At 50.3% G+C, this 20,000-nt stretch overlaps 4 protein-coding genes and 1 long non-coding RNA gene across 6 annotated transcripts in view; 3 read left to right on the top strand and 2 right to left on the bottom strand.

Annotated features, from left to right (window-relative positions):
* LOC147228617 (calpain-2 catalytic subunit-like) overlaps positions 1–2,156 on the top strand; it is an 8,631-nt gene extending 6,475 nt beyond the window's left edge. The window contains exons 12-21 of the mRNA XM_086156705.1: positions 1–164; positions 275–311; positions 400–465; positions 657–714; positions 788–852; positions 964–1,032; positions 1,112–1,190; positions 1,647–1,763; positions 1,843–1,901; positions 2,002–2,156. The exon at positions 1–164 is cut by the window's left edge and continues 48 nt beyond it. Coding sequence (XP_086012831.1) covers positions 1–164; positions 275–311; positions 400–465; positions 657–714; positions 788–852; positions 964–1,032; positions 1,112–1,190; positions 1,647–1,763; positions 1,843–1,901; positions 2,002–2,025 — 738 coding nt within the window. The 3' untranslated portion in view covers positions 2,026–2,156. The remainder of the gene's footprint in view (positions 165–274; positions 312–399; positions 466–656; positions 715–787; positions 853–963; positions 1,033–1,111; positions 1,191–1,646; positions 1,764–1,842; positions 1,902–2,001) is intronic.
* A 785-nt stretch (positions 2,157–2,941) lies between these two features.
* Positions 2,942–11,418, top strand: LOC147228616 (uncharacterized). The gene is made up of 21 exons (XM_086156701.1): positions 2,942–3,261; positions 3,531–4,218; positions 4,306–4,439; positions 4,500–4,688; positions 4,754–4,892; positions 5,007–5,065; positions 5,276–5,427; positions 5,706–6,294; positions 6,472–6,743; positions 7,010–7,105; positions 7,212–7,304; positions 7,379–7,413; positions 7,541–7,614; positions 7,740–7,888; positions 8,463–8,591; positions 8,660–8,765; positions 8,865–8,949; positions 10,594–10,710; positions 10,979–11,009; positions 11,075–11,156; positions 11,218–11,418. The coding sequence occupies exons 6-21, from the start codon at positions 5,051–5,053 to the stop codon at positions 11,350–11,352; spliced, it is 2,160 nt and encodes a 719-aa protein (XP_086012827.1). The 5' UTR covers positions 2,942–3,261; positions 3,531–4,218; positions 4,306–4,439; positions 4,500–4,688; positions 4,754–4,892; positions 5,007–5,050; the 3' UTR covers positions 11,353–11,418.
* A 1,085-nt stretch (positions 11,419–12,503) lies between these two features.
* On the bottom strand, positions 12,504–13,311 carry LOC147228615 (acylphosphatase-2-like). Of its 2 annotated transcripts, none has more exons than XM_086156704.1 (4): positions 13,208–13,296; positions 13,016–13,032; positions 12,813–12,915; positions 12,504–12,736 (listed from the first exon to the last, which is right to left on the bottom strand). In XM_086156704.1, the coding sequence occupies exons 1-4, from the start codon at positions 13,279–13,281 to the stop codon at positions 12,622–12,624; spliced, it is 309 nt and encodes a 102-aa protein (XP_086012830.1). In that variant the 5' UTR covers positions 13,282–13,296; the 3' UTR covers positions 12,504–12,621. The 2 variants fall into 2 exon arrangements, with proteins under 2 accessions (XP_086012830.1, XP_086012829.1); XM_086156703.1 differs by having other exon boundaries at positions 12,517–12,736; positions 12,813–12,922; positions 13,208–13,311.
* On the top strand, positions 13,298–15,006 carry LOC147228614 (uncharacterized). The gene is made up of 3 exons (XR_015106936.1): positions 13,298–13,365; positions 14,802–14,869; positions 14,958–15,006. It is a non-coding gene; the product is annotated as an uncharacterized LOC147228614 (long non-coding RNA).
* The window catches only part of LOC147228613 (equilibrative nucleoside transporter 1-like), a 7,852-nt gene continuing 2,748 nt past the window's right edge, over positions 14,897–20,000 (bottom strand). Inside the window, exons 8-13 of the mRNA XM_086156702.1 lie at positions 16,074–16,152; positions 15,855–15,943; positions 15,669–15,786; positions 15,511–15,596; positions 15,235–15,434; positions 14,897–15,148 (exon numbers count right to left, since the gene is read on the bottom strand). Of these exons, the coding sequence (XP_086012828.1) occupies positions 15,037–15,148; positions 15,235–15,434; positions 15,511–15,596; positions 15,669–15,786; positions 15,855–15,943; positions 16,074–16,152 (684 nt within the window). The 3' untranslated portion in view covers positions 14,897–15,036. The remainder of the gene's footprint in view (positions 15,149–15,234; positions 15,435–15,510; positions 15,597–15,668; positions 15,787–15,854; positions 15,944–16,073; positions 16,153–20,000) is intronic.

Raw genomic sequence — 20,000 nt, 5'->3', positions numbered from 1 at the left:
CACGCCCAGACCGCCAGGTCCGAGACCTTCATCAACCTGCGGGAGGTCAGCTCGCGCTTCCGCCTGCCGCCGGGCGAGTACCTGATCGTCCCCTCCACCTTCGAGCCGCACCTCAACGGGGACTTCTGCATCCGGGTCTTCTCCGAGAAGCAGAACGAGACGGCGTGAGTCGCCTCCCGCCGAGCTCGGCCGGCTTCACCTCCGACGGGAAGCTTCGGCTTCCCGTCCTCGTCGGCCCGCCGGGACGAGTGTGTAACGTTGTGTTTCCCGTCAGACCGTGCGACGACCCCGTGGGCGCCGAGCTGGAGGACGTGAGTACCCCGAGGAGACGGACGTCCGCGTCACGTGACCCCTCTGTTAGCGTAGCGTTGACCGGAGCCCGGTTTCCCGTCTGCTCAGGAGTCGGTGTCCGACGACAGCGTGGAACCGGCGTTCCGTAACCTCTTCATGAAGCTCGCGGGAGAGGTGAGCGTCCGCCAGCGTCTGCCTCCTTGGCTAGCGGCGCGTTAGCTGTTAGCGTCAGCGGCATGCTAGCATGTGCTTCGTGTTGACATCATAAGCGAGCTCTGAACTTTGTAACGCTTCAGTTTGCTAGCAGGTTTTAAGTGTTAGCATATTAGCCGAGCATGACGGGCTGACTTTCCACGGCGTAACAGGACATGGAGATCTCTGCGGCGGAACTCAAGAACATCTTGAACAAGATCGTGTCCAAACGTAAGCTGGCGCTCCGACAGCCCCGTGATGCTACGCGGCGCCGCCGCGCTCACCTTCCTGTCTCCTCCCACAGGAAGTGACATCAAGACGGACGGCTTCAGCATGGAGACGTGCCGGGTCATGGTGAACCTGATGGATGTATCCTTCTGCTCAGACTCTGTGTGTGTGTGTGTGTGTGTGTGTGTGTGTGTGTGTGTGTGTGTGTGTGTGTGTGCGCGCGCCCACGTTGCGCTCCTTCACTGCTTCCAGGACAGTGGAAATGGTAAACTGGGTCTGGGTGAATTTGCCACCCTGTGGAACAAAGTGCAGAAGTACCTGGTAAGACCCCCCCCCTTCTGACCTTTGACCCTGGACCTTCAAATATCCAGCGCTTGCATTGGACTCTGTTTCTTCTCAGTCGATATACAAGAACAACGACATGGACAACTCGGGCACCATGAGCACGCCGGAGATGAGGGTGGCCTTCAAGGAAGCCGGTCAGTTCCACCTCAGATCTCGGACTGTCTCCTGGGCGTCATGTGACAGGAAGTGTGATCGCATGATAGCCGCATGAGTTAGCATTTTCCTAACATTGTAAAAATGTATCTTAGCATAATAAATTGCAGGATATTATCCCATTATATTTTAGTGATGATAGCGTGATGCTAATATGACCGCGAGACGACATGTTGTGATATGAGCGCAATCTTAGCATGATATCCGATATCCGTTTAGCATTACCACAACATTAGCATTGGAGGTTCAGTGTGATGTTAGCATGGCGCAGCATCAGCATGACCGCTAGCATGTGCGACACTCTGACGTGACAGGAACGCGATCGGCACGCGGTGTTTGCACAATTTCGTGCTGTGGATCTTTGGCGCAATGCTAGGGTGTGGTAGTCATGCTATTAGCACAGAGTTAGCTTGACGTGAGCGCGGTTGCGTCTCCAGGCTTCACGCTGAACAACAGCATCTACCAGCTGCTGGTGGCTCGATACTCCGACTGCGACATGACGGTGGACTTCGACAACTTCGTGGGCTGCCTCATGAGGCTGGAGATGATGTTCAGTGAGTCGGGGGGGGGGGGGATAGCACGGCGCTAGCCCTCGTTAGCATCCTGTGACCACCTGACCTGGTTCCTCCCCAGGAATGTTCCAGAAACTGGACTCCCAGCAGAGCGGCTCCATCGAGCTGGACCTGAACCAGGTGACATTTTGGCTCCGCGTGAAAACATTGGATGATTGACAACTTGCTGATCTTTTAATTTGAAAGTCCGGATCTCTGATTGGTCTCTGTCTCCCCCCAGTGGCTGAACTTCGCCATGATCTGATCGTTTCCATGGCAATGGGCTCCACCTTTCAAAGCCAATAAACATTTGACCCGTCAATCATCAATAACTTTTATCCTCTTTTCACTTTCAAGGATTTTTAATAAAAGGATCATTTTCAATTTTAAATCCTACTTGTTTATAGTTTCCCGTGTCTTGTTTTCAGGTCAAAACCCTTAATCGTCCTTTCCTTGTTTGTCTTTAGTTGTTTTGTCTTTTCCGCTGTCAAACCCAGTTTGACCAATCAAAACAGGAAGCAGAAAACCCTCTTCATTTTCGAAAAGTTAAATAAAATACCTGGTAGCCTTTAGAAATGTTTTTTAAACGGCGTTCAAGCGTTCAAAATTACAGAAATCAAGCATAAGCGCACCCGGACACGGGCTTTTATTTTCAAACTCGGCTGTCGTTTGACGGAAATCAAAATCTCACCGGAAGTCGCTGTACTTCTGCCGGAAGCGGCGAATGTACAGCGACTTCCGGTGAGTTCGGGGACTTCCGATCCCTTCAGTTCCGCGAAAGAAGCCGAACCCCAATATTATCTCTGCTGTTTGTTTATTTGTGGATGTTTATACGTCTTCTATCTCGTCTCTCAGTTAATATTTATTTTACTTTATTTGTTGACATTAAAACTGTGACGCCGCAGCGCTAATAGCACGTTAGCTTGTCTTAACGTGAAGGCACCGGGAGACACCGGAAGTAGCCGAGGGGCGGGGGGGCGTGACCAGAGGTCACGGGGGGCGTGGCCAGATGGCGTGGGGGCGTGGCCAGCGGAGGCGGGGGTCGCCGCTCGTCCAGTCGCGAGGATCCGCCGGCGGGATCGGACGCGCGGCTCCGGACCGGGCGGCTGCTTGCGGTGAGTCCGCGTGAACGGGTCGGTTCCGGTTCCGGTTCTTCTGCCTCTGCTTTGATGTGGACATCACGCAGGATCAGAGGGGTTCACGAGCGATGGATTGAGATCAAACGCCGTCAAAGGAAAGGCGCGTTTTCAAAATAGAGCTTTTAGTGATTCGTTTGAAGTACGGATGAAATGTGAGTGAAGCGCGCGTCACGACCCTCGTGGGACATTTCCGGTTAATCATCTGTAATTAGGCTGTAATTACCGGGGCCAGACACACACAGGAAGTGGGTGCGACCCCGGACCGGAAGTGGCTCTGCGGCGCCGACGACCCCCGACAGGAAACAAGTAGATCCAAAGCTTCTGACGTCAGAAGTTTGATTCGGAAACATCCTTCACTCCCAGTGAGTACAAGTACTCGAGTACTCGAGTACTGGTGTACACCAGTACAAAAGTATTTATACACACAGTACATGCCAGTATTTATATACACACTCACAGCTGTTGCTGCTGGACAGCAGCCAGACTCACACACACACACACACACACACACACACACACACACACACACACACACACTGTGGTTTGAAAGCTCGTATGGTATCAACAAACACTGGTCCAGGTCCTGGTCCAGGTCCTGGTCTCAGAACCTGACCCTGCCGTTTTCTTCCAGGTCCATGTGGACTGTGGGGGATCCAGGTGGTTCTGGATCTGCAGGTGGACCGGGTCAGAGCTGATCCCAGGAGGTCTGGATCCTCCCGTGGTCCCGGGGGTCGGACCCCCTCGCCGGGGCCCGGGAGCGTCTCCATGGAGGACCCCTGAGGCCGGCGGTCCTGAGGTTCTGGTCCGGGTCCAAAGGAGCAGCAGCGAGGCCAAGCTGAACGAGGACCCGGGTCCGGAGCGGGGCAGAACCTGGTCCCTGGGCCGCCACGGCCCGGCGCCCCCCGGCCCCCCCGGGGCCCCCCTGTCCCGGAGCCTCCAGGTGGCCCAGCGGATCGCTCGGGGCCAGGTGCAGGCCGGGCCCCGGTCCCGGGACCGGACCGGAGTCCGGAGGACCGTGCCGGACCCGTCCTTCCTGCGGCGGCTGCTGGCCCCCAGGGGCCGGCCCGCCGGCGCCGCCCCGCAGGCTGGGAGGGTTCGGCGCTGCTTCGCCCACCACGACGTCCAGAGCGTGCTCTTCAACCTCCAGGACCTCCGGCCGGACCCCCCGGGGACCGGGACCAGGACCGGGAGGACCAGGGACGTGGCGGTCCTGGAGCTCGGCCCGGAGGACCCGGATTTCCCCGGAGATCCGACCGGGATCTTCATCGAGAACCTGGACCGGGGAGCAGAATTCTACCCGAAGTTCTTCTACGGGAGAGGTGAGACCTGGACCGGGACCTGGACTTGGACCTGTTTGATCTTCATGGGTTTGGACCCGGTCCTGACGCGTGACCTCCGATCTCCAGAACATCAGAACTACTTGGGTGTGGACGACAACCTGGGACCCGTGGCCCTGAGCGTCCAGAGGGAGATCCTGCAGGGGGGGCCGGACCGGGACCGGGACCAGTACCAGTACAGGATCATCCTCAGAACCGCTCAGGTAAGGGGTCCGCACGGGTCCGGCTCAGTCCACCTCAGGTCCTGATCCCCGCCGTCTCAGGTGCGGGTCCTGCGAGGTTCTGTCCTGGAGGACTCGGTCCCGTCCCGGTCCAGACGCGGATCCTCTGGAGGTCTACCCCTGAAGGACGTCCTGGACTTGGCGGTTCCAGAGCTGAGCATCTCCTGCCTCCGCCTGGCCACCGACGCCCCCCTGGTCCAGGACCTGCTGGTGCAGCTGGACCTGCAGCAGGTGGGCCTGACCTTCCCGTCTGGCGGAGGAGATCATCTGCTCATGAGATGTTCCTCCTCCCACAGCTGGTCCTCCAGCAGCAGGTCCGGGTCTTCTGGACCAGCCAGGACCAGACCCTCACTCCGGCCCTGGAGCAGTTCCTGGACCTCTTGGGTCTCAAAGTCCGGCCGAAGACCTTCAGCCCGGTCCAGCGGGACCGCATCGGTACCGGGACCACTTCCTGTTCCCGAGTGTCACATGACCTGGAGCTTCCTGTCCCCGCCCCCTCATCAGTGTGTGTGTGTGTGTGTATGTGTGTGTGTGTGTGTGTGTCCACAGGAAGTATCTCCACGACCTTCAGAGGATGTGAGCTGACCTTCCTGATGTCGAACCACCAGGTAAAACTACTTCTAGTACTTGTAGTACTGTAGTGGTACTTCTACTGCCAGTACTGCTCATAGTACTTCTGACTACTGCTGCTCCAGCTACTAGTACTACCAGCAGTACTGCATGTGGTTGATGGGACTAGTGGAGCTAGTACTCCTGCAGGTACTCTGGGTACTGACCTGGTGAAGTCCTAGTTAAATACTTAGTCACTGTTTACACAGAAACTCCGTCACCTTGGAAACCAGACGGTGATTTTGACCTTCCGGGAGGCCGAGGCTCCGCCCCCTGCGGCGGAGGCCACGCCCCCAGACCGGCAGGGGGTCGTCATCAGCGTTAGCGTCCACCGGCCCTGCGGCGCACACACCTGCTACAGGTGAGGCTGCTAGCTTAGCTTCGGCGCCGTCCACTGTTAGCCAAGCTAAGTGGCTGTCTTAGCTAGGCTAACCGTTCCTCCTGTGTTAGCGCAGCTAACTGTGGCTGAGGCCGTTCTCCGTGAGCTTGGCTAACTGCTAGATTTCTGTTAGCATTCCCATTGTCAGTCCCGTTAGCCTGGCTAACATTCCATCCTCTGCTAGCTAAGCGTCCTTCCATCGCCAGTGTGTCATAAACTTGTGTCTCGTGTTAGCGTGCTAACAGTCTGTCTTGTGTTAGCGTATCTACCTCCAGGTCCCAGGACGTCCCCCCGTTCGGTCCTCCCGTCCCCTCGCGCCCGATGTCTCCGGCATCTCCGGGGTTCCGCGACTTCCTGCTAGCGAAGCTGCTCAACGGCGGCGGCGCCCTGCGGAGGACGGAAGGGTTTGTCGCCATGGTGACGCGTCACAGACGGCAGCGTCTGAGGGAGCTGGCGGCGAAGTTCAGCTCGTCGTCGCCGGCGGACAGGGCGGCGGGACGCTCGGGCCTGGCGGCGCTGGTGGGCCGGCGGCGGCGTGAGCCTGCGGCGTGGCGCCCGCTGGCCCACCTGCGCTCGGCTGTGGCGGCGCCGGCCTGGCCCGTCACGCTGCAGGACTTCGGACCGGCCCTCGCCTGCCGCCTCGCCGTCTCCGCCAGGCTGCTGGTCCTGGTGGACGAGGACGGCGGACAGGTGGTCTTCGCGTGCCGCTGCAACGACCTGATTGGCTGGAGCACCGGCGGCGGCGGCGGCGGCGTGAAGATCTTCTACGAGCGCGGGGAATCGCTGGCGTTCTCCGTGCGAGGAGGAGGCGGAGCTCAGGACGTGGAGGAGATCTGCCAGCGCCTCCTGGTGAGTACGAGTACTCTGGAAGTACTACTCTGGGATGGAAGTACTCGTCGCTACAAGAACTTCACCCTAGAAGTACTCCAACCGGAGTAGCTTCAGAAGAAGGATCGCTGCGTATTCAGGACTTGTTTCTCGCAGTACTCGCAGTACTCGCAATACTCCGTGACCTCTGACCCCTAGGCGGTGAGCGGGGGGGCCCCGGTGTCGGCCATGACGCTGCGGCGGGAGGGGGGCAGCCAGCTGGGCTTCCAGGTGAACATGGAGGGCGTGGTGGCGGGCGTGGAAGGGGGCGGGGCCAGGGAGGCGGGGCTCCGGCCCGGCTGCAGGCTGCTGGAGGTCTGCGGCGTCGCCGTGGCGACCGCCGGACACCAACGCACCGTGGAGCTGCTGAGGACGTCGGCCACCGTCGGCCTGGTGGTCGCCCCGCCGCACGCCGACGGGACGCCGCGCAGGTGGGCGGAGCCTAAACCCTCACTCAGTGATTCGTTCACTGATCAACTCACCAACTAACTCACTGATGCATTCAGCAGTTAACTAGTCAATTAATGAACTAACTCATTGATCAACCCAATTACTCATCATCTGTTGATTAATTCAACAACTTAGTTATTGCTGATAAGAAATAATTGAAAAAAAAGAATATCTGTTAATCTGACTTCAACGAGACTGTGTGTGTGTGTGTGTGTGTGTGTGTGTGTGTGTGTGTGTGTGTGTGTAGGAGTGTATCAGAGATGTACCACCTGCCAACCATGGACTTCAGAGTGGCTCCGCCTCCAAGCCAGCCGCCGCCGCCGCCGGCCCCTCCTCTCTCCAGGTTCTTGTCCAATCAGAGCGCGAGATCAGAAGGAGGCCATTGGCTGGTGACGATGTCATCCAGCAGGTAGAGCCTCCTCCATCTTCTCCTCCATGGTTCTTCCCAGGACTCCTCGGGAGCCCGGCCCGCCCCCCCCAGACTCATCCTGCACCCGTTGCCCCGGCGACCGGCCATCCTCCTCAGACCCCGCCCCCTGCAGGTGATCCTCCAATCAGAGCCTGTGGTGTCATGTGACCAGAAGCGTGGAGTAATGTGATTACTGTGTGTCTCCAGGCGTCCCGAGGTCCTGGAGGTCCGGAGCTCAGCGGGTGAGTCTGCAGCGCCACTTCCTGGCGGGCGGGGGGGGTCACTTCCTGTCGTTTGTAGCCTGCTAGCCCGCTAGCCCTGCGAGCTAACAGGAAGTGACAGTGACTGTGTGTCCTGGCCGTCCCGCAGAGGTCGGCCCGCCAAGCTGCCATCGGCCGGCGGGGAGACGCGCTCCGGCCGTCGTCGGGGGCAACCAGCGGCCGGTGAGCGCGACGCCGGCTCCCGATTGGTCGGAAAGCACCTTTGGCGAACATCCGTCGCTCGCTGATGTCGGGTATCGATTTCCAATCGGTTCGTTGTTTTCATCGGTCGATCATCTGATTGACAGCCGGTCCTCTCTGGGGGGCGGAGCCGCTCCGCCTGCAGCAGCTCGTCGTCCGGCGAGGACGCCTGGGCACCGGTCGCCGCGGCGACGCTGGCCTTGCGGGACGTGGGCGGCTGGCGAGGAGACTCCAGCAACACCTCCAGCATGTCCAGGTGACGTCTGTCCATCTGACATCCAACTTCTGCCCCCAAATTACTGCAAAATACAATTATTCATTTAGGAAATATATGTTTTTGACTTGTTTTTAATTAATATGTGTTTATATATTTTTGTAGTTATTTAACCAATCTTTTGACTCCCTGTGAATTCATGTGACCACTTACTACTTCCTGTTACTTGCTGTTACTTCCTGCTACTTCCCGCAACTTTCACGACTTCCTGTCACTCCCTGCTACTTCATACATAATCCTTCAACTTCCTGTTACTTCCTGCTACTTCCTGTTACTTCTTATTACTTTCTGCTACTTCCTGTTATTACTTGTTACTTTCGGCTACTTCCTACTCCTTCCTGGTACTTCCTGTTACTTCCTGCTACTATCTACTACTTCCTGTTACTTCCTGCTACTTCCTGCTACTTCCTGTTACTTCCTGTTACTTCCTGTTACTTTCACAACTTCCTGTTACTTCCTGCTACCTCTTACATAATCCTGCCACTTCCTGCCACTTCCTGAGCCAGAACTTCCACTTCCTGTGCCTTTGTGTCATGTGACCCTGTGTGTGTCTCAGCTCCTCGGTCGGCGGCCCTGTCTGTGGATCTCCTGTCTGTGGATCTCCTGTCTGTGGATCTCCTGTCTGTGGATCCCCTGTCTGTGGATCCTGTGTCCGTGGACGTGAGGAGCCTCAGCTGTGGTCCAGGTGAGCCCTCAGACTCCACAGGTCTTCATGCTGGTCCAAAACCCCGTCTTGATGAAGGTGTTCCTCAGGACCTCCACCTCCTCCTCCTCCTCCTCCTCCTCCTCGCCAACGCCGCCGCCCGCCGCCTCTCGTCCAATCAGAGACGAGGGGCCGAAGAGGTGTGACGTCAGGCAGGTGAGCTGCTTCCCGCTCGCACGGGGAGATCCGTTATTGATTAGTGACGATCGGCGATCGGCCGGAAGAACCTTCATCTTCTTCTTCGCCTCCCGACAGCTGTGGTCTCCATGGCGACGACCTCTGACCCGCTCCTCCTCTGTGGGAGCGTGTGGACGTCCTGCGCCCCCCCAGCCTGGCAGGGGTGAGTCACCCTGAACCCCAAAACCTCTCACTCAGGACAACTAACCATTTGGGCCTGGAGGCTTTCTGACTCCTGATGGGCCTATTGATACTATTGATACTATTGATACTATTGATACTATTGATACTATTGACACTATTGATACTATGGATCCTATTGATTCTATTGATCCTATTGATACTATTGATACTATTGATACTATGGATCCTATTGATTCTATTGATACTATGGATCCTATTGATTCTATTGATCCTATTGATACTATTGATACTATTGATACTATTGACACTATTGATACTATGGATCCTATTGATTCTATTGATTCTATTGATCCTATTGATACTATTGATCCTATTGATACTATTGATACTATTGACACTATTGATACTATGGATCCTATTGATTCTATTGATCCTATTGATACTATTGATACTATTGATACTATTGATACTATTGACACTATTGATACTATTGATCCTATTGATACTATTGATACTATTGACACTATTGATACTATGGATCCTATTGATTCTATTGATCCTATTGATACTATTGATACTATTGATACTATTGATACTATTGATACTATTGATCCTATTGATACTATTGATACTACTGATACTATGGATACTATTGATACTATGGATACTATTGACACTATTGATACTATTGATACTATTGACACTATTGATACTATTGATCCTATTGATACTATTGATACTACTGATACTATGGATACTATTGATACTATGGATACTATTGACACTATGGAACCTATGATGGCGCAGGTACTATTGATCCTATTGATACTAATGATCCTATTGATTCTATTGATACTATTGATCCTATTGATACTATTGATACTATTGACACTATTGATACTATGGATCCTATTGATTCTATTGATCCTATTGATACTATTGATTCTATTGATCCTATTGATACTATTGATACTACTGATACTATGGATACTATTGATACTATTGATACTATGGATACTATTGACACTATGGAACCTATGATGGCGCAGGTACTATTGATCCTATTGATACTAATGATCCTATTGATTCTATTGATCCTATGGATACTATGGATAATATTGATACTATTGATACTATTGATACTATGGATAATATTGATACTATTGATACTATTGATACTATTGATACTATGGATAATATTGATACTATTGACACTATTGATACTATTGATACTATAGATACTATTGATACTATGGATCCTATGATGGCGCAGGTACTATTGATCCTATTGATACTATTGATCCTATTGATTCTATTGATCCTATTGATACTATTGATCCTATGGATTCTATTGATCCTATTGATACTATTGATCCTATGGTTCTGATGATCCTATGGATTCTATTGATCCTATGGAACCTATTGATACTATTGATCCTATGGTTCTGATGATCCTATGGATCCTATTGATCCTATGGAACCTATTGATCTGATGATGGCATGGGTACTATTGATCCTATCGATCCTATTGATTCTATCAGTCCAATGGATCCTATTGATCTGATAATCCTATCGGTCCAATGGATCCCATTGATCCCATGACAGTGTGGACGGCTCAGAGGTATTGATCCCATGGATCGATGATTGACGGTTTCCCCCTCAGGTGAGCTCAGCCTCTCCGACAGCTCATTGGCGGACGGCCGTCGCCGGGGCGACGCCCCCCCGCGGCCCCTCCCCCCATTTACGTGGCAGCGGGACGCTCCATGTCTCCATGGCGACGGTGATGTTTGACCTCCTCAGTCGAATTATTAATCATTGACCATAATTTATCTGCTGAATTCAGCAGATAAATTTTAATACATTTTAATTCGATCATTTCATGCATGACTTTATTCTATCATTGGAAATATGTAATAATTGAATATAATAAATTGTCATCACATGTCATTTTAATTGGATTTAGTAATTGACTTATTGATGAATTATTGCAAATATCCTTTGTAATGCATGAAATGGCATTTTTGAAATGTGCGTGTGTGACTCGGCAGGGCCGGACGCCGGCGCCGCCCCGCTGGACAGGTAAGACCGGCGCCGGCGCCCGTGAGGGTGAGGTGGTCGCCATGGTAACGTGCCGGTGTCCACAGCGGGGTCCCGGCGGGCGACCTGTGCGTGAAGGTGGAGCGTCTGGAGGAGAACCTGCGACGCCTTCGCCTCCACCTGCTGCAGGTAAGACGGCCCGTCGTCATGGCGACGGCGTCCCCGCCCGCTGACGCGGCGCTGTGTCCAGGAGCGGCGGGACAAAGAGCAGCTGCGCCGCCAGCTTCTGGGTCTTCGCCATGACAACCGGCGCCTGCAGGAGGAGAGCCTGAGCGCCGCCGCCGTGCTGAGATGCTTCCACCTGCTGCAGCACGAGAAGACCTGACGTCGCCACGGAAACCGGAAATCGAAGCCGGAGACGCGACGGAACGCGAATAAAGTTTGAAGGGAAGCCTGTCGGCTCTTCATTTGGGCCTCCGTTAACCACGGCCAACCCTGATTGGCTCCTCCACGGACCAATCAGGCGACGAGCTTTTCCCCTTCGCTTCTTCCGTCCGTTCCTCCTTTTCCTCGTCTTCGTTTTCACGCCGAGTTCAACTCCGGAGAGACTCGACCTTCATGGGAGATGAAGATGAAGATGAAGACGAGGGAGGCGACGCCGGTCTGACCCGTTGCCGCGGGCGCCGAGGTCAGAGGTCGTCTGTGAGATGTGATTGGAGGAGACGGCGGCCGCTCGACCTCACGCTGCTTCTCTTGGCTTTTCATTTCCTCTCATTTCTTAAACCTCTCCTTTATTTCCTCTCATACTCTTATTTTCATTTTTTAATTTCATTTATTTCCTTTTCCGGGTTTCCTTTCCCTCTTTAGTTTATCTCCTATTTTCTTTTTTTAATTTATTTTCTTCTATCTGCGATTTACTTTTTTCTTTCCTTCTCTCATCTATTTCTTTTTTTCTTTACTTCTTTTATTCTGCTTTGTCTTTTTTTCCTTCTTTTTCTATTTCATTTCTTTCGTTTTCCCTTCTGCTTTCTATTTTAATTTCTTTCATTTTTTGTCTTGCTTTTCTTTTTCTCCATTTTTTCCTGTTCTATATTATTTTTTTCTTTTCTATTTTGTTTTTCCCCTTCCTTTTGACTTGTATATGTTTCATTTATTTCTGTTTTTCGTTTATTTTTTCTTGTTTTCTCTCATTTTTTCTTTTTGTTTTGTTTTCCCTTTTTTGTTTTTTTCAATTTTTCTTTTTATTTATTTCATTGATTTCCTTTTTTCTTGCTTTCTTTTCATTTTGTTTCTCTTTAGTATTTTCTTTTTTAATTTTTGTTTCCGTTTTCTTTCATGTTTTCTTCTTTCTTCCCTCACAAACATGTTTATTCTTTGCTTTAGCAGAAGCTGGAGTCCATTCCTCCGAAAGGCTGACCTCCTTCCTGCCGACCGTTGTCACGGCGACGCAGAGTCACCGCGCCGCCTCGTAACCGTCGGCGACGCGTGACATCGGGCCGGCCGATCGGAGGTGAAGAGGTCACTCGCGGGTCAAAGGTCGGCGTCGCTTTTATTGAAACATTTTAAGACTCGGACGCGATCGATAACTCGTCGCCGATCGATCGATCGATCGATCGGGGGGGGAAGCGGGAAGCGGGCCGGCGTCTGAGCGCGCTCAGTAGCGCGTGGAGAAGCCTCGGACCTCCGGGTCTGATAGCTCTCTCTGGTTGGAGAAGTCCACCCTGTCGATCCTGGAGCTCGGGCTGCCCACCTTCTCCAGCCAGTGCTTCCTGTGGCACACGGAGCCACTTCCTGTTAGCCGCTTCCTGTTAGCCACTTCCTGTTAGCCGCACCGGCGGGACTCACATGTCGGCCACCTTGTCGGCCGGGCCCTGGATCTGACCAATCACGGTGCCCTGCCTGGTGTTCTTCACCCAGCCGCTCACGCCCAGGCTCCGCCCCTTTTCCTCTGTATACTGACACGCACACACACACACACACACACACACATGCATGGAAAACATGGTGCTAACAGCAGTGGACCAATCAGAGAGCAGGACGAAACTCACCATCCGGAAACAAACACCTGCAAGACAAAGAGTCGATCAATGACGGCCGATCAGTTAGTCGATCGATCCGATAGATCGGTAAGCACGACACACGCACGCAGGTCACATGACCACAAACACAGCTCCCGTGACGTCCTGCACACGCAGGTCATGTGACAACGCAACGCACGTGCATTCCCGCCTCCTCCGTACCCTGGACGTGTCCGAAGACCTGGAAGTCCACGGAGGTCAGGGTTCTTCCCTCCATGGCGCCGCTGAGCTGACATCTATTTTTAGCTCCGACCCACATTTAAAGGCCGCCGTCAAGCTGACGTCACGCCTGGAGCGCCACTTCCTGTCGGACCTTCACGGTAAAACTCCACGCCTCACTTCCTGTTTCTCCGTTTCCTGGACTCACCTTCTTCTTCTTCTTCTTCTTCTTCTTCTTCTTCTTCTTCTTTCGCCTTTTCCCTTCAGGGTCTCCACAGTGAATCAACTTTCTCCATCTAACCCTATTCTCTGTATCTTCCTCTCTCACACCAACTACCTTCATATCTTCTCTCACTACGTCCATAAATCTTCTCTCTGGTCTTCCTCCAGACCTCTTGCCTGGCAGCTCCAATTCCAGCATCCGTCTACCAATATATTCTCTATCCCTCCTCTGTCCATGACCCAACCATCTCAGTCTGGCTTCTCTGACCTTCTCTCCAAAACATCTAACATGTGCCGTCCCTCTGATAGACTCATTCCTGATCCTCTCCATCCTGGTCACTCCCAAAGAGAACCTCAACATCTTCATCTCTGCAACCTCTAGCTCTGCCTGCTGTCTTTTGGTCATTGGAACAGTTTCTCGTCCAAACATCATCTCTGGTCTCACCACTGTCTTGTACACCTTTCCTTTTATTCTGGCTGAAAGTCTTCTATCCCTTCGTACCCCTGACACTTTTCTCCACCCATTCCAACCTGCTTGGACCGTCTCTTCACCTCTTCTCCACACTCTCCTACACTCTGGACTGTTGACCCTAAGTACCTGAAATCCTCCAGCTTCTTGATCTCCACTCCCTGTAGCCTCACCGTTCCACCCGAGTTCCTCTCATTCACACACATATATTCTGTCTTGCTGCGACTAACTTTCTAACCTTCTGTCCTTAATCACCCGGACCTGTTGTACATCCTTTCCATCTTTATCTCTCTGTTTCGCCAACCTGTATAGATCATTCTCACCCTCCTTACTATCCAACCGAGCATACAAGTCATCATAAGCCCTTTGTTTTGCCTTTGCTACCTCTATCTTTACCTTTCGCCGCACCTCCCTGAACTCCTGTCTGTTCTCTTCAGTCCTCTCAGTATCCCACTTCTTCTTTGCTAACCTCTTTCTCTGTATACACTCCTGCACTTCCTCATTCCACCACCAAGTCTCCTTATCTACTTTCCTTCCAGATGACACACCAAGTACTCTTCTACCTGTCTCCCTGATAACACTAGCTGTAGTTGTCCAATCATCTGGAAGCTCACCCTGACCACCGGACCCTTTCTCAACTCCTCCCTGAAAACCATGCAACACTCCTCCCTTTTCAGCTTCCACCACTTTGTCCTCTGCTCTGCCTTTGTCCTCTTCATCTTCCTTGTCACCAGAGTCATCCTACAAACCAGCATCCTATCCTGTCTGGCTACACTCTCACCTACAACTACTTTGCAGTCACTGATCTCTTTCAGGTTACCTCGTCTATACAAGATGTAGTCTACCTGCGTGCTCCTACCTCCGCTCTTATAAGTTACCCTATGTTCCTGTTTCTTCTGGAAAAAGGTGTTCACTACAGCCATTTCCATCCTTTTTGCAAAATCTACCACCATCTGTCCAGGAGGTGGTAGGAGGTAATGAAGGTCAAACACCAGAAACATGAGAAGCGGAAGTGCTTTTATTGAGAGATTCATCTGCGTTCTGTTGGGTTCTGTCCTCCAGCGGACCAGGAGGACCTTCTTCAGACCAGGAGGACCTTCTTCAGACCAGGAGGACCTTCTTCAGACCAGGAGGATCTTCTTCAGACCAGGGCCCTGAAGGCGAAGGACACGGCGGCTCCGAGCGCCAACCCCAGGGACAGGAAGAAGGCCATGACGGCGCCGGCCGTCTCGGCCTGGTGTCGGCTGACCTTCCTGCGGGAGAACCTTTCAGATTAAGACCTTCCGGCCTCCCGTGACCCCCGTGACCCCCGTGACCCCCCGTGACCCCTGGCCCTCACCGCGGTCCGAAGCGCATGCAGAGCCCGGCCAGGTATCCGCCGCTGAAGGCGAAGAGCAGCATGAAGGCGGCGAACCAGCCGTCGTGTCCGAAGACGACGGGCATGCGGCGGCGCGGGTGCACGTTGCACAGCAGGAAGAGCGGCACGAAGAGCAGGCGGGCGGCGACCAGCGCCGGCAGCTTGGCGCCGTCGGCCCCGGGCTGCGGGTCACATGACACCGGTCTTCCGACCCCGTTTTCGCGACGGTCCAATCGGCCGGCGGGGATGGATACCCACCCAGGTGCAGACGCCGCTGAGGCTCCGCCCCCCCCAGTCGCCCAGGTTGAAGAGGAGGAAGCAGGTCACCGGGGTGAAGAAGCTTTCTGTGGCGGCCACGGGAGGAGTTAGGCTCTGTCGCCATGGCGACCGGCGCAGGAAGCCGCACGGCTACTCACCCCAGGAGCCCGGACCCCCGGCGCCCGGCGCCGCCGAGCGGGTGTCGGCGGCGACGGCGGGGAACAGACCGATGGTGATGGTGAAGGTGGAGCAGACGCTCAGCGCCAGAGGCCACACCTCCAGGAGGACACGGCAGTCAGCCAGGACCAGAACCTGCGGCGGCCCAGGCCCGGACCTCCACTCACCTTCTGGAGGACGGACACCGCGGAGATGCCAGGAGGTCCCGCGGACTCGGGAACTTCCTGTTTCACACTTCCTGCTTCCTGGCGGCCGGCTGAGGGACACAGGAGGAACCACAGGCTTTTACCCGAGGAAGATCTCAGGCCAAAGGAGAGGAGGAGGAGGTTTAGAAGGTGCGGGAAGTTTGGATGGATCAGAAGAAGGGTGACGAGGCGGAGGAGGACCTTCATCCACCAGCTGGTGTTGTTGCTCCTCTTCTTGTTTCTCTTTGTTGTTTTTGGCCTGGAAATACTGGAAGAACTCCTGCAAAGTAAAGATGCAGGCTGAGACTTCCTGATGAAGGTTCACTTCCTGTCTGTGTCTAATTATTGAAGCTTGACTTCCTGTCTGTGTCTTATTGTGGTAGATTGACTTTCTGTATTTGTCTCAGTTTTGAAGGTGGACGTCCAGTATATTTGTTTGTGGAAGCTTGACTTTCAATATGTTTGTTGATGTGCCAGATTACACTTTTTGTATGTGTCTTGTTGGGGAAACTTGACTTCCTGTTTGTGTCTTGTTTCAGTTTTGCTTTCTGTGTGTGTCAATTCCTGTATGTTTGTCGTTGTGGAAGTTTCACTTCTTGCTAAGTTCTTTATACACAATTGATTGTATACAAAATAAGTGTCCTTGTGTTTCCTCATGCCTGGCCATGTCATCGATGATCAATTGAATTTAGCCATGTTTGTTTGTTTATATGATTTGTCTGTTTATACTTTATTAGTTCAAAAAAGTAAAAAACAAAAGCATTGAAAGACAATAGAAGGAAATGTCGCTTTCTGTACATGTCTTGTTGAAAGCTTGACTTCCTGTAAGTTTCCTTTGTGGAAACCTGACTTCCTGTGTGTGTCTTATTGTTGAAGCTTGACTTTTCTTATGTATCAATTGGAAACTTGACTTCTTGTATGTATTTTTCTACGGAAGCTTGACTTCCTGTATGTTTCCTTCTGGGAAACTTGTCAAAAAGCTTGTCGGAAGTCAAGTTTCCGCAAAGGTAAACAAGACCTTAAACAAGATCACAGGACTGTGAGGAAGTCAGGCTTCCTCAACAAGACACAAACAGGAAGTAAGGTTTCCATATTACACATAAGAGAAGTCAAGTTTCCACAATAAGACACATACAGGAAGTCAAGTTTCCGTAAAGGACACAAAGATGAAGTCAATTAACATTCGATTCTACCTTGCCATGTTTATGTGTACACATGTATATCTGTTTATACTTTTTACGTTCAATAAAACAAATTGAAAAAAAAAAAAAACAAAGCAGGAAGTGATGTCAAATTGAAAGGAAGTCATTTCAAAATACACGGGAAGCAGTGGTTACGTAAAAGTAGTCATTAAAATAAACTAGACAATAAAAAGGTCAGAGGTCAAAATAATAGATAGAATAGATACCAAACCCGACATATGCATATCTTCTAATCTGATGTAAACAAGCATATTTGTATGAGCCGTCAGAGAGGAAACAGCGACCTCTGGCGGACAAACGGGGAATTACAACAAGCACGCTGCTGCTGCTGAGAATCGTGATTTCAAACTTTTGCGTGTTTTGCGACCTGGAAGGCAGCTTGATTTCACTTCATGACGTCATGATTTTTCGCACCGATCTCCGAGACAAGTGCCCACGAGTTTTTTTTTTACGACAGATGCTGAGCTCGAAAGCTCGAAACACAGCTGTCTACAGACAAATTACATGGGTAGATGTAGTTTTCACGTTAAGACACAAACAGGAAGTCAAGTTTCCATGTGACAGATAAGATAAGTCAAGCTTCCATAATAAGACACATACAGGAAGTCAAGTTTCCATAAAGGACACAAAGAGGAAGTCAATTAACATTCGATTCTACCTTGCCATGTTTATGTGTACATATGTATATCTGTTTATACTTTTTATGTTCAATAAAACAAATAAAAAAAAAAACAAAGCAGGAAGTGATGTCAAATTGACAGGAAGTCATTTCAAAATACACGGGAAGTAGTGGTTACGTAAAAGTAGTCATTAAAATAAACTAGAAAATAAAAAGGTCAGTGGTCATAGAATAGATACCAAACCCGACATGTCTTTATATCTTCTAATCTGATGTAAACAAACATATTTGTATGAGCCGTCAGAGAGGAAACAGCGACCTCTGGCGGACAAACGGGGAATTACAACAAGCACGCTGCTGCTGCTGAGAATCGTGATTTCAAACTTTTGCGTGTTTTGCGACCTGGAAGGCAGCTTGATTTCACTTCATGACGTCATGATTTTTCGCACCGATCTCCGAGACAAAGGCCCACGAGTTTTTTTTAATGATAGATACTAATGTCGAAAGTTTGTTTGGAGATGAAGTTTTGCGATGAAGACATTCTGGACATAATGTCAGCCATAATGTCAGTGGTAAAAAGAATAGATAGAATAGATACCAAAACCCGACATGTCTTTATATCTTCTAATCTGATGTAAACAAGCATATTTGTATGAGCCGTCAGAGAGGAAATAGCGACCTCTGGCGGACAAACGGGGAATTACAACATGCACGATGCTGCTGCCGATAATCGTGATTTCAAACTTTTTCTTGTTTTGCGACCTGGAAGGCAGCTTGATTTCACTTCATGACGTCATGATTTTTCGCTCCGATCTCCGAGACAAATGCCAACAAGTTTTTTTTTTTTTGCGGTAGATACTGAGCTCGAAAGCTCGAAACACAGCTGTCTACAGACAAATTACATGTAGAGCAGCCCTCAATTAATCACAACAGTTTATATCTGTATTTTTTTTTATTTTATTGAACATAAATAGTACAACCAAATATACATATGTACAAATAACATGGCAAGGTAGAACTGAATGTCAAACAACCGGAGATGAGGAAGCAAAGGACATAAGGACATTTGTTCTGTATGTAATCAGAAGTTAACAGTGTTAAAGGTTTGTGAGAAATGTATAATGCTTGACGAAAAAAAAAGTGAAATAAAATAATTAAATAGATAGATAGATAGATAGATAGATAGATAGATAGATAGATAGATAGATAGAGATAGATAGATAGATAGATAGATAGATAGATAGATAGATAGATAGATAGATAGATAGATAGATAGATAGATAAAATAAAAAAGAGGGGGGGAACATGCAAGGGGAATATAATATGTATTTCACTTGGTGGTTCAATGTTGACTTCACAGAATGTAAAAATATTATCTTCAATATTAAAGCGTCACCTCAATAATTTCTTAGATGGTAAATATAGTTTCCACGTAAGACTCAAACAGGAAGTCAGGTTTTCGTAAAGTACACGTAAGAGAAGTCAATGTTCCACAATAAGACACATACAGGAAGTCATGCTTTCACAATAAGATACATACAGGAAGTCATGCTTTCACAATAAGATACATACAGGAAATCAAGCTTTCACAATAAGACACATACAGGAAGTCAAGGTTCCACAATAAGACACAGACAGGAAGTCAAGCCTCCACAATAAGACACATACAGGAAGTCAAGCTTCCACAATAAGACACATACAGGAAGTCAAGCTTTCACAATAAGACACATACAGGAAGTCAAACTTCCAAAATAAGACACATACAGGAAGTCAAGTTTCCATAAAGTACATGTACAGGCAGTCAAGTTTCCATGTGATACATAAGAAAAGTCACGCTTCCACAATAAGACACATACACAAAGTCAACTTTCCATGAAGGACACACACAGGAAGTTGAGATTCCACGAAGGACACAAACAGGAAGTCAATTAACATTAGATTGTACCTTGCCATGTTTATTTGTACATATGTATATCTGTGTATACTTTTCATGTACAATATGTCTGCAGAATGACTGCAATGTAATGTAATGCAAAACAAATAAAAAAAAGCAGGAAGTGATGTCAAATTGACAGGAAGTCGTTTCAAAATACACAGGAAGCAGTGGTTACGTAATAGTAGTCATTAAAATAAACTAGAAAATAAAAAGGTAAGTTGTTAAAAGAATAGATAGAATAGAAACCAAAACCCGACATGTGTATATCTTCTAATCTGATGTAAACAAACATATTCGTATGAGCCGTCAGAGAGGAAACAGCGACCTCTGGCGGACAAACGGGGAACTACAATAAGCACGATGCTGCTGCT

This window comes from Fistularia commersonii, chromosome 12, assembly GCF_037954325.1.
Source record: "Fistularia commersonii isolate RoL2024-O1a breed Wild chromosome 12, RoL_Fcom_v1.0, whole genome shotgun sequence".
Lineage (NCBI taxonomy): Eukaryota > Metazoa > Chordata > Actinopteri > Syngnathiformes > Fistulariidae > Fistularia > Fistularia commersonii.
Note: the sequence above shows the minus strand (reverse complement) of the source record. Positions and strands in the feature narration are given on the sequence as shown.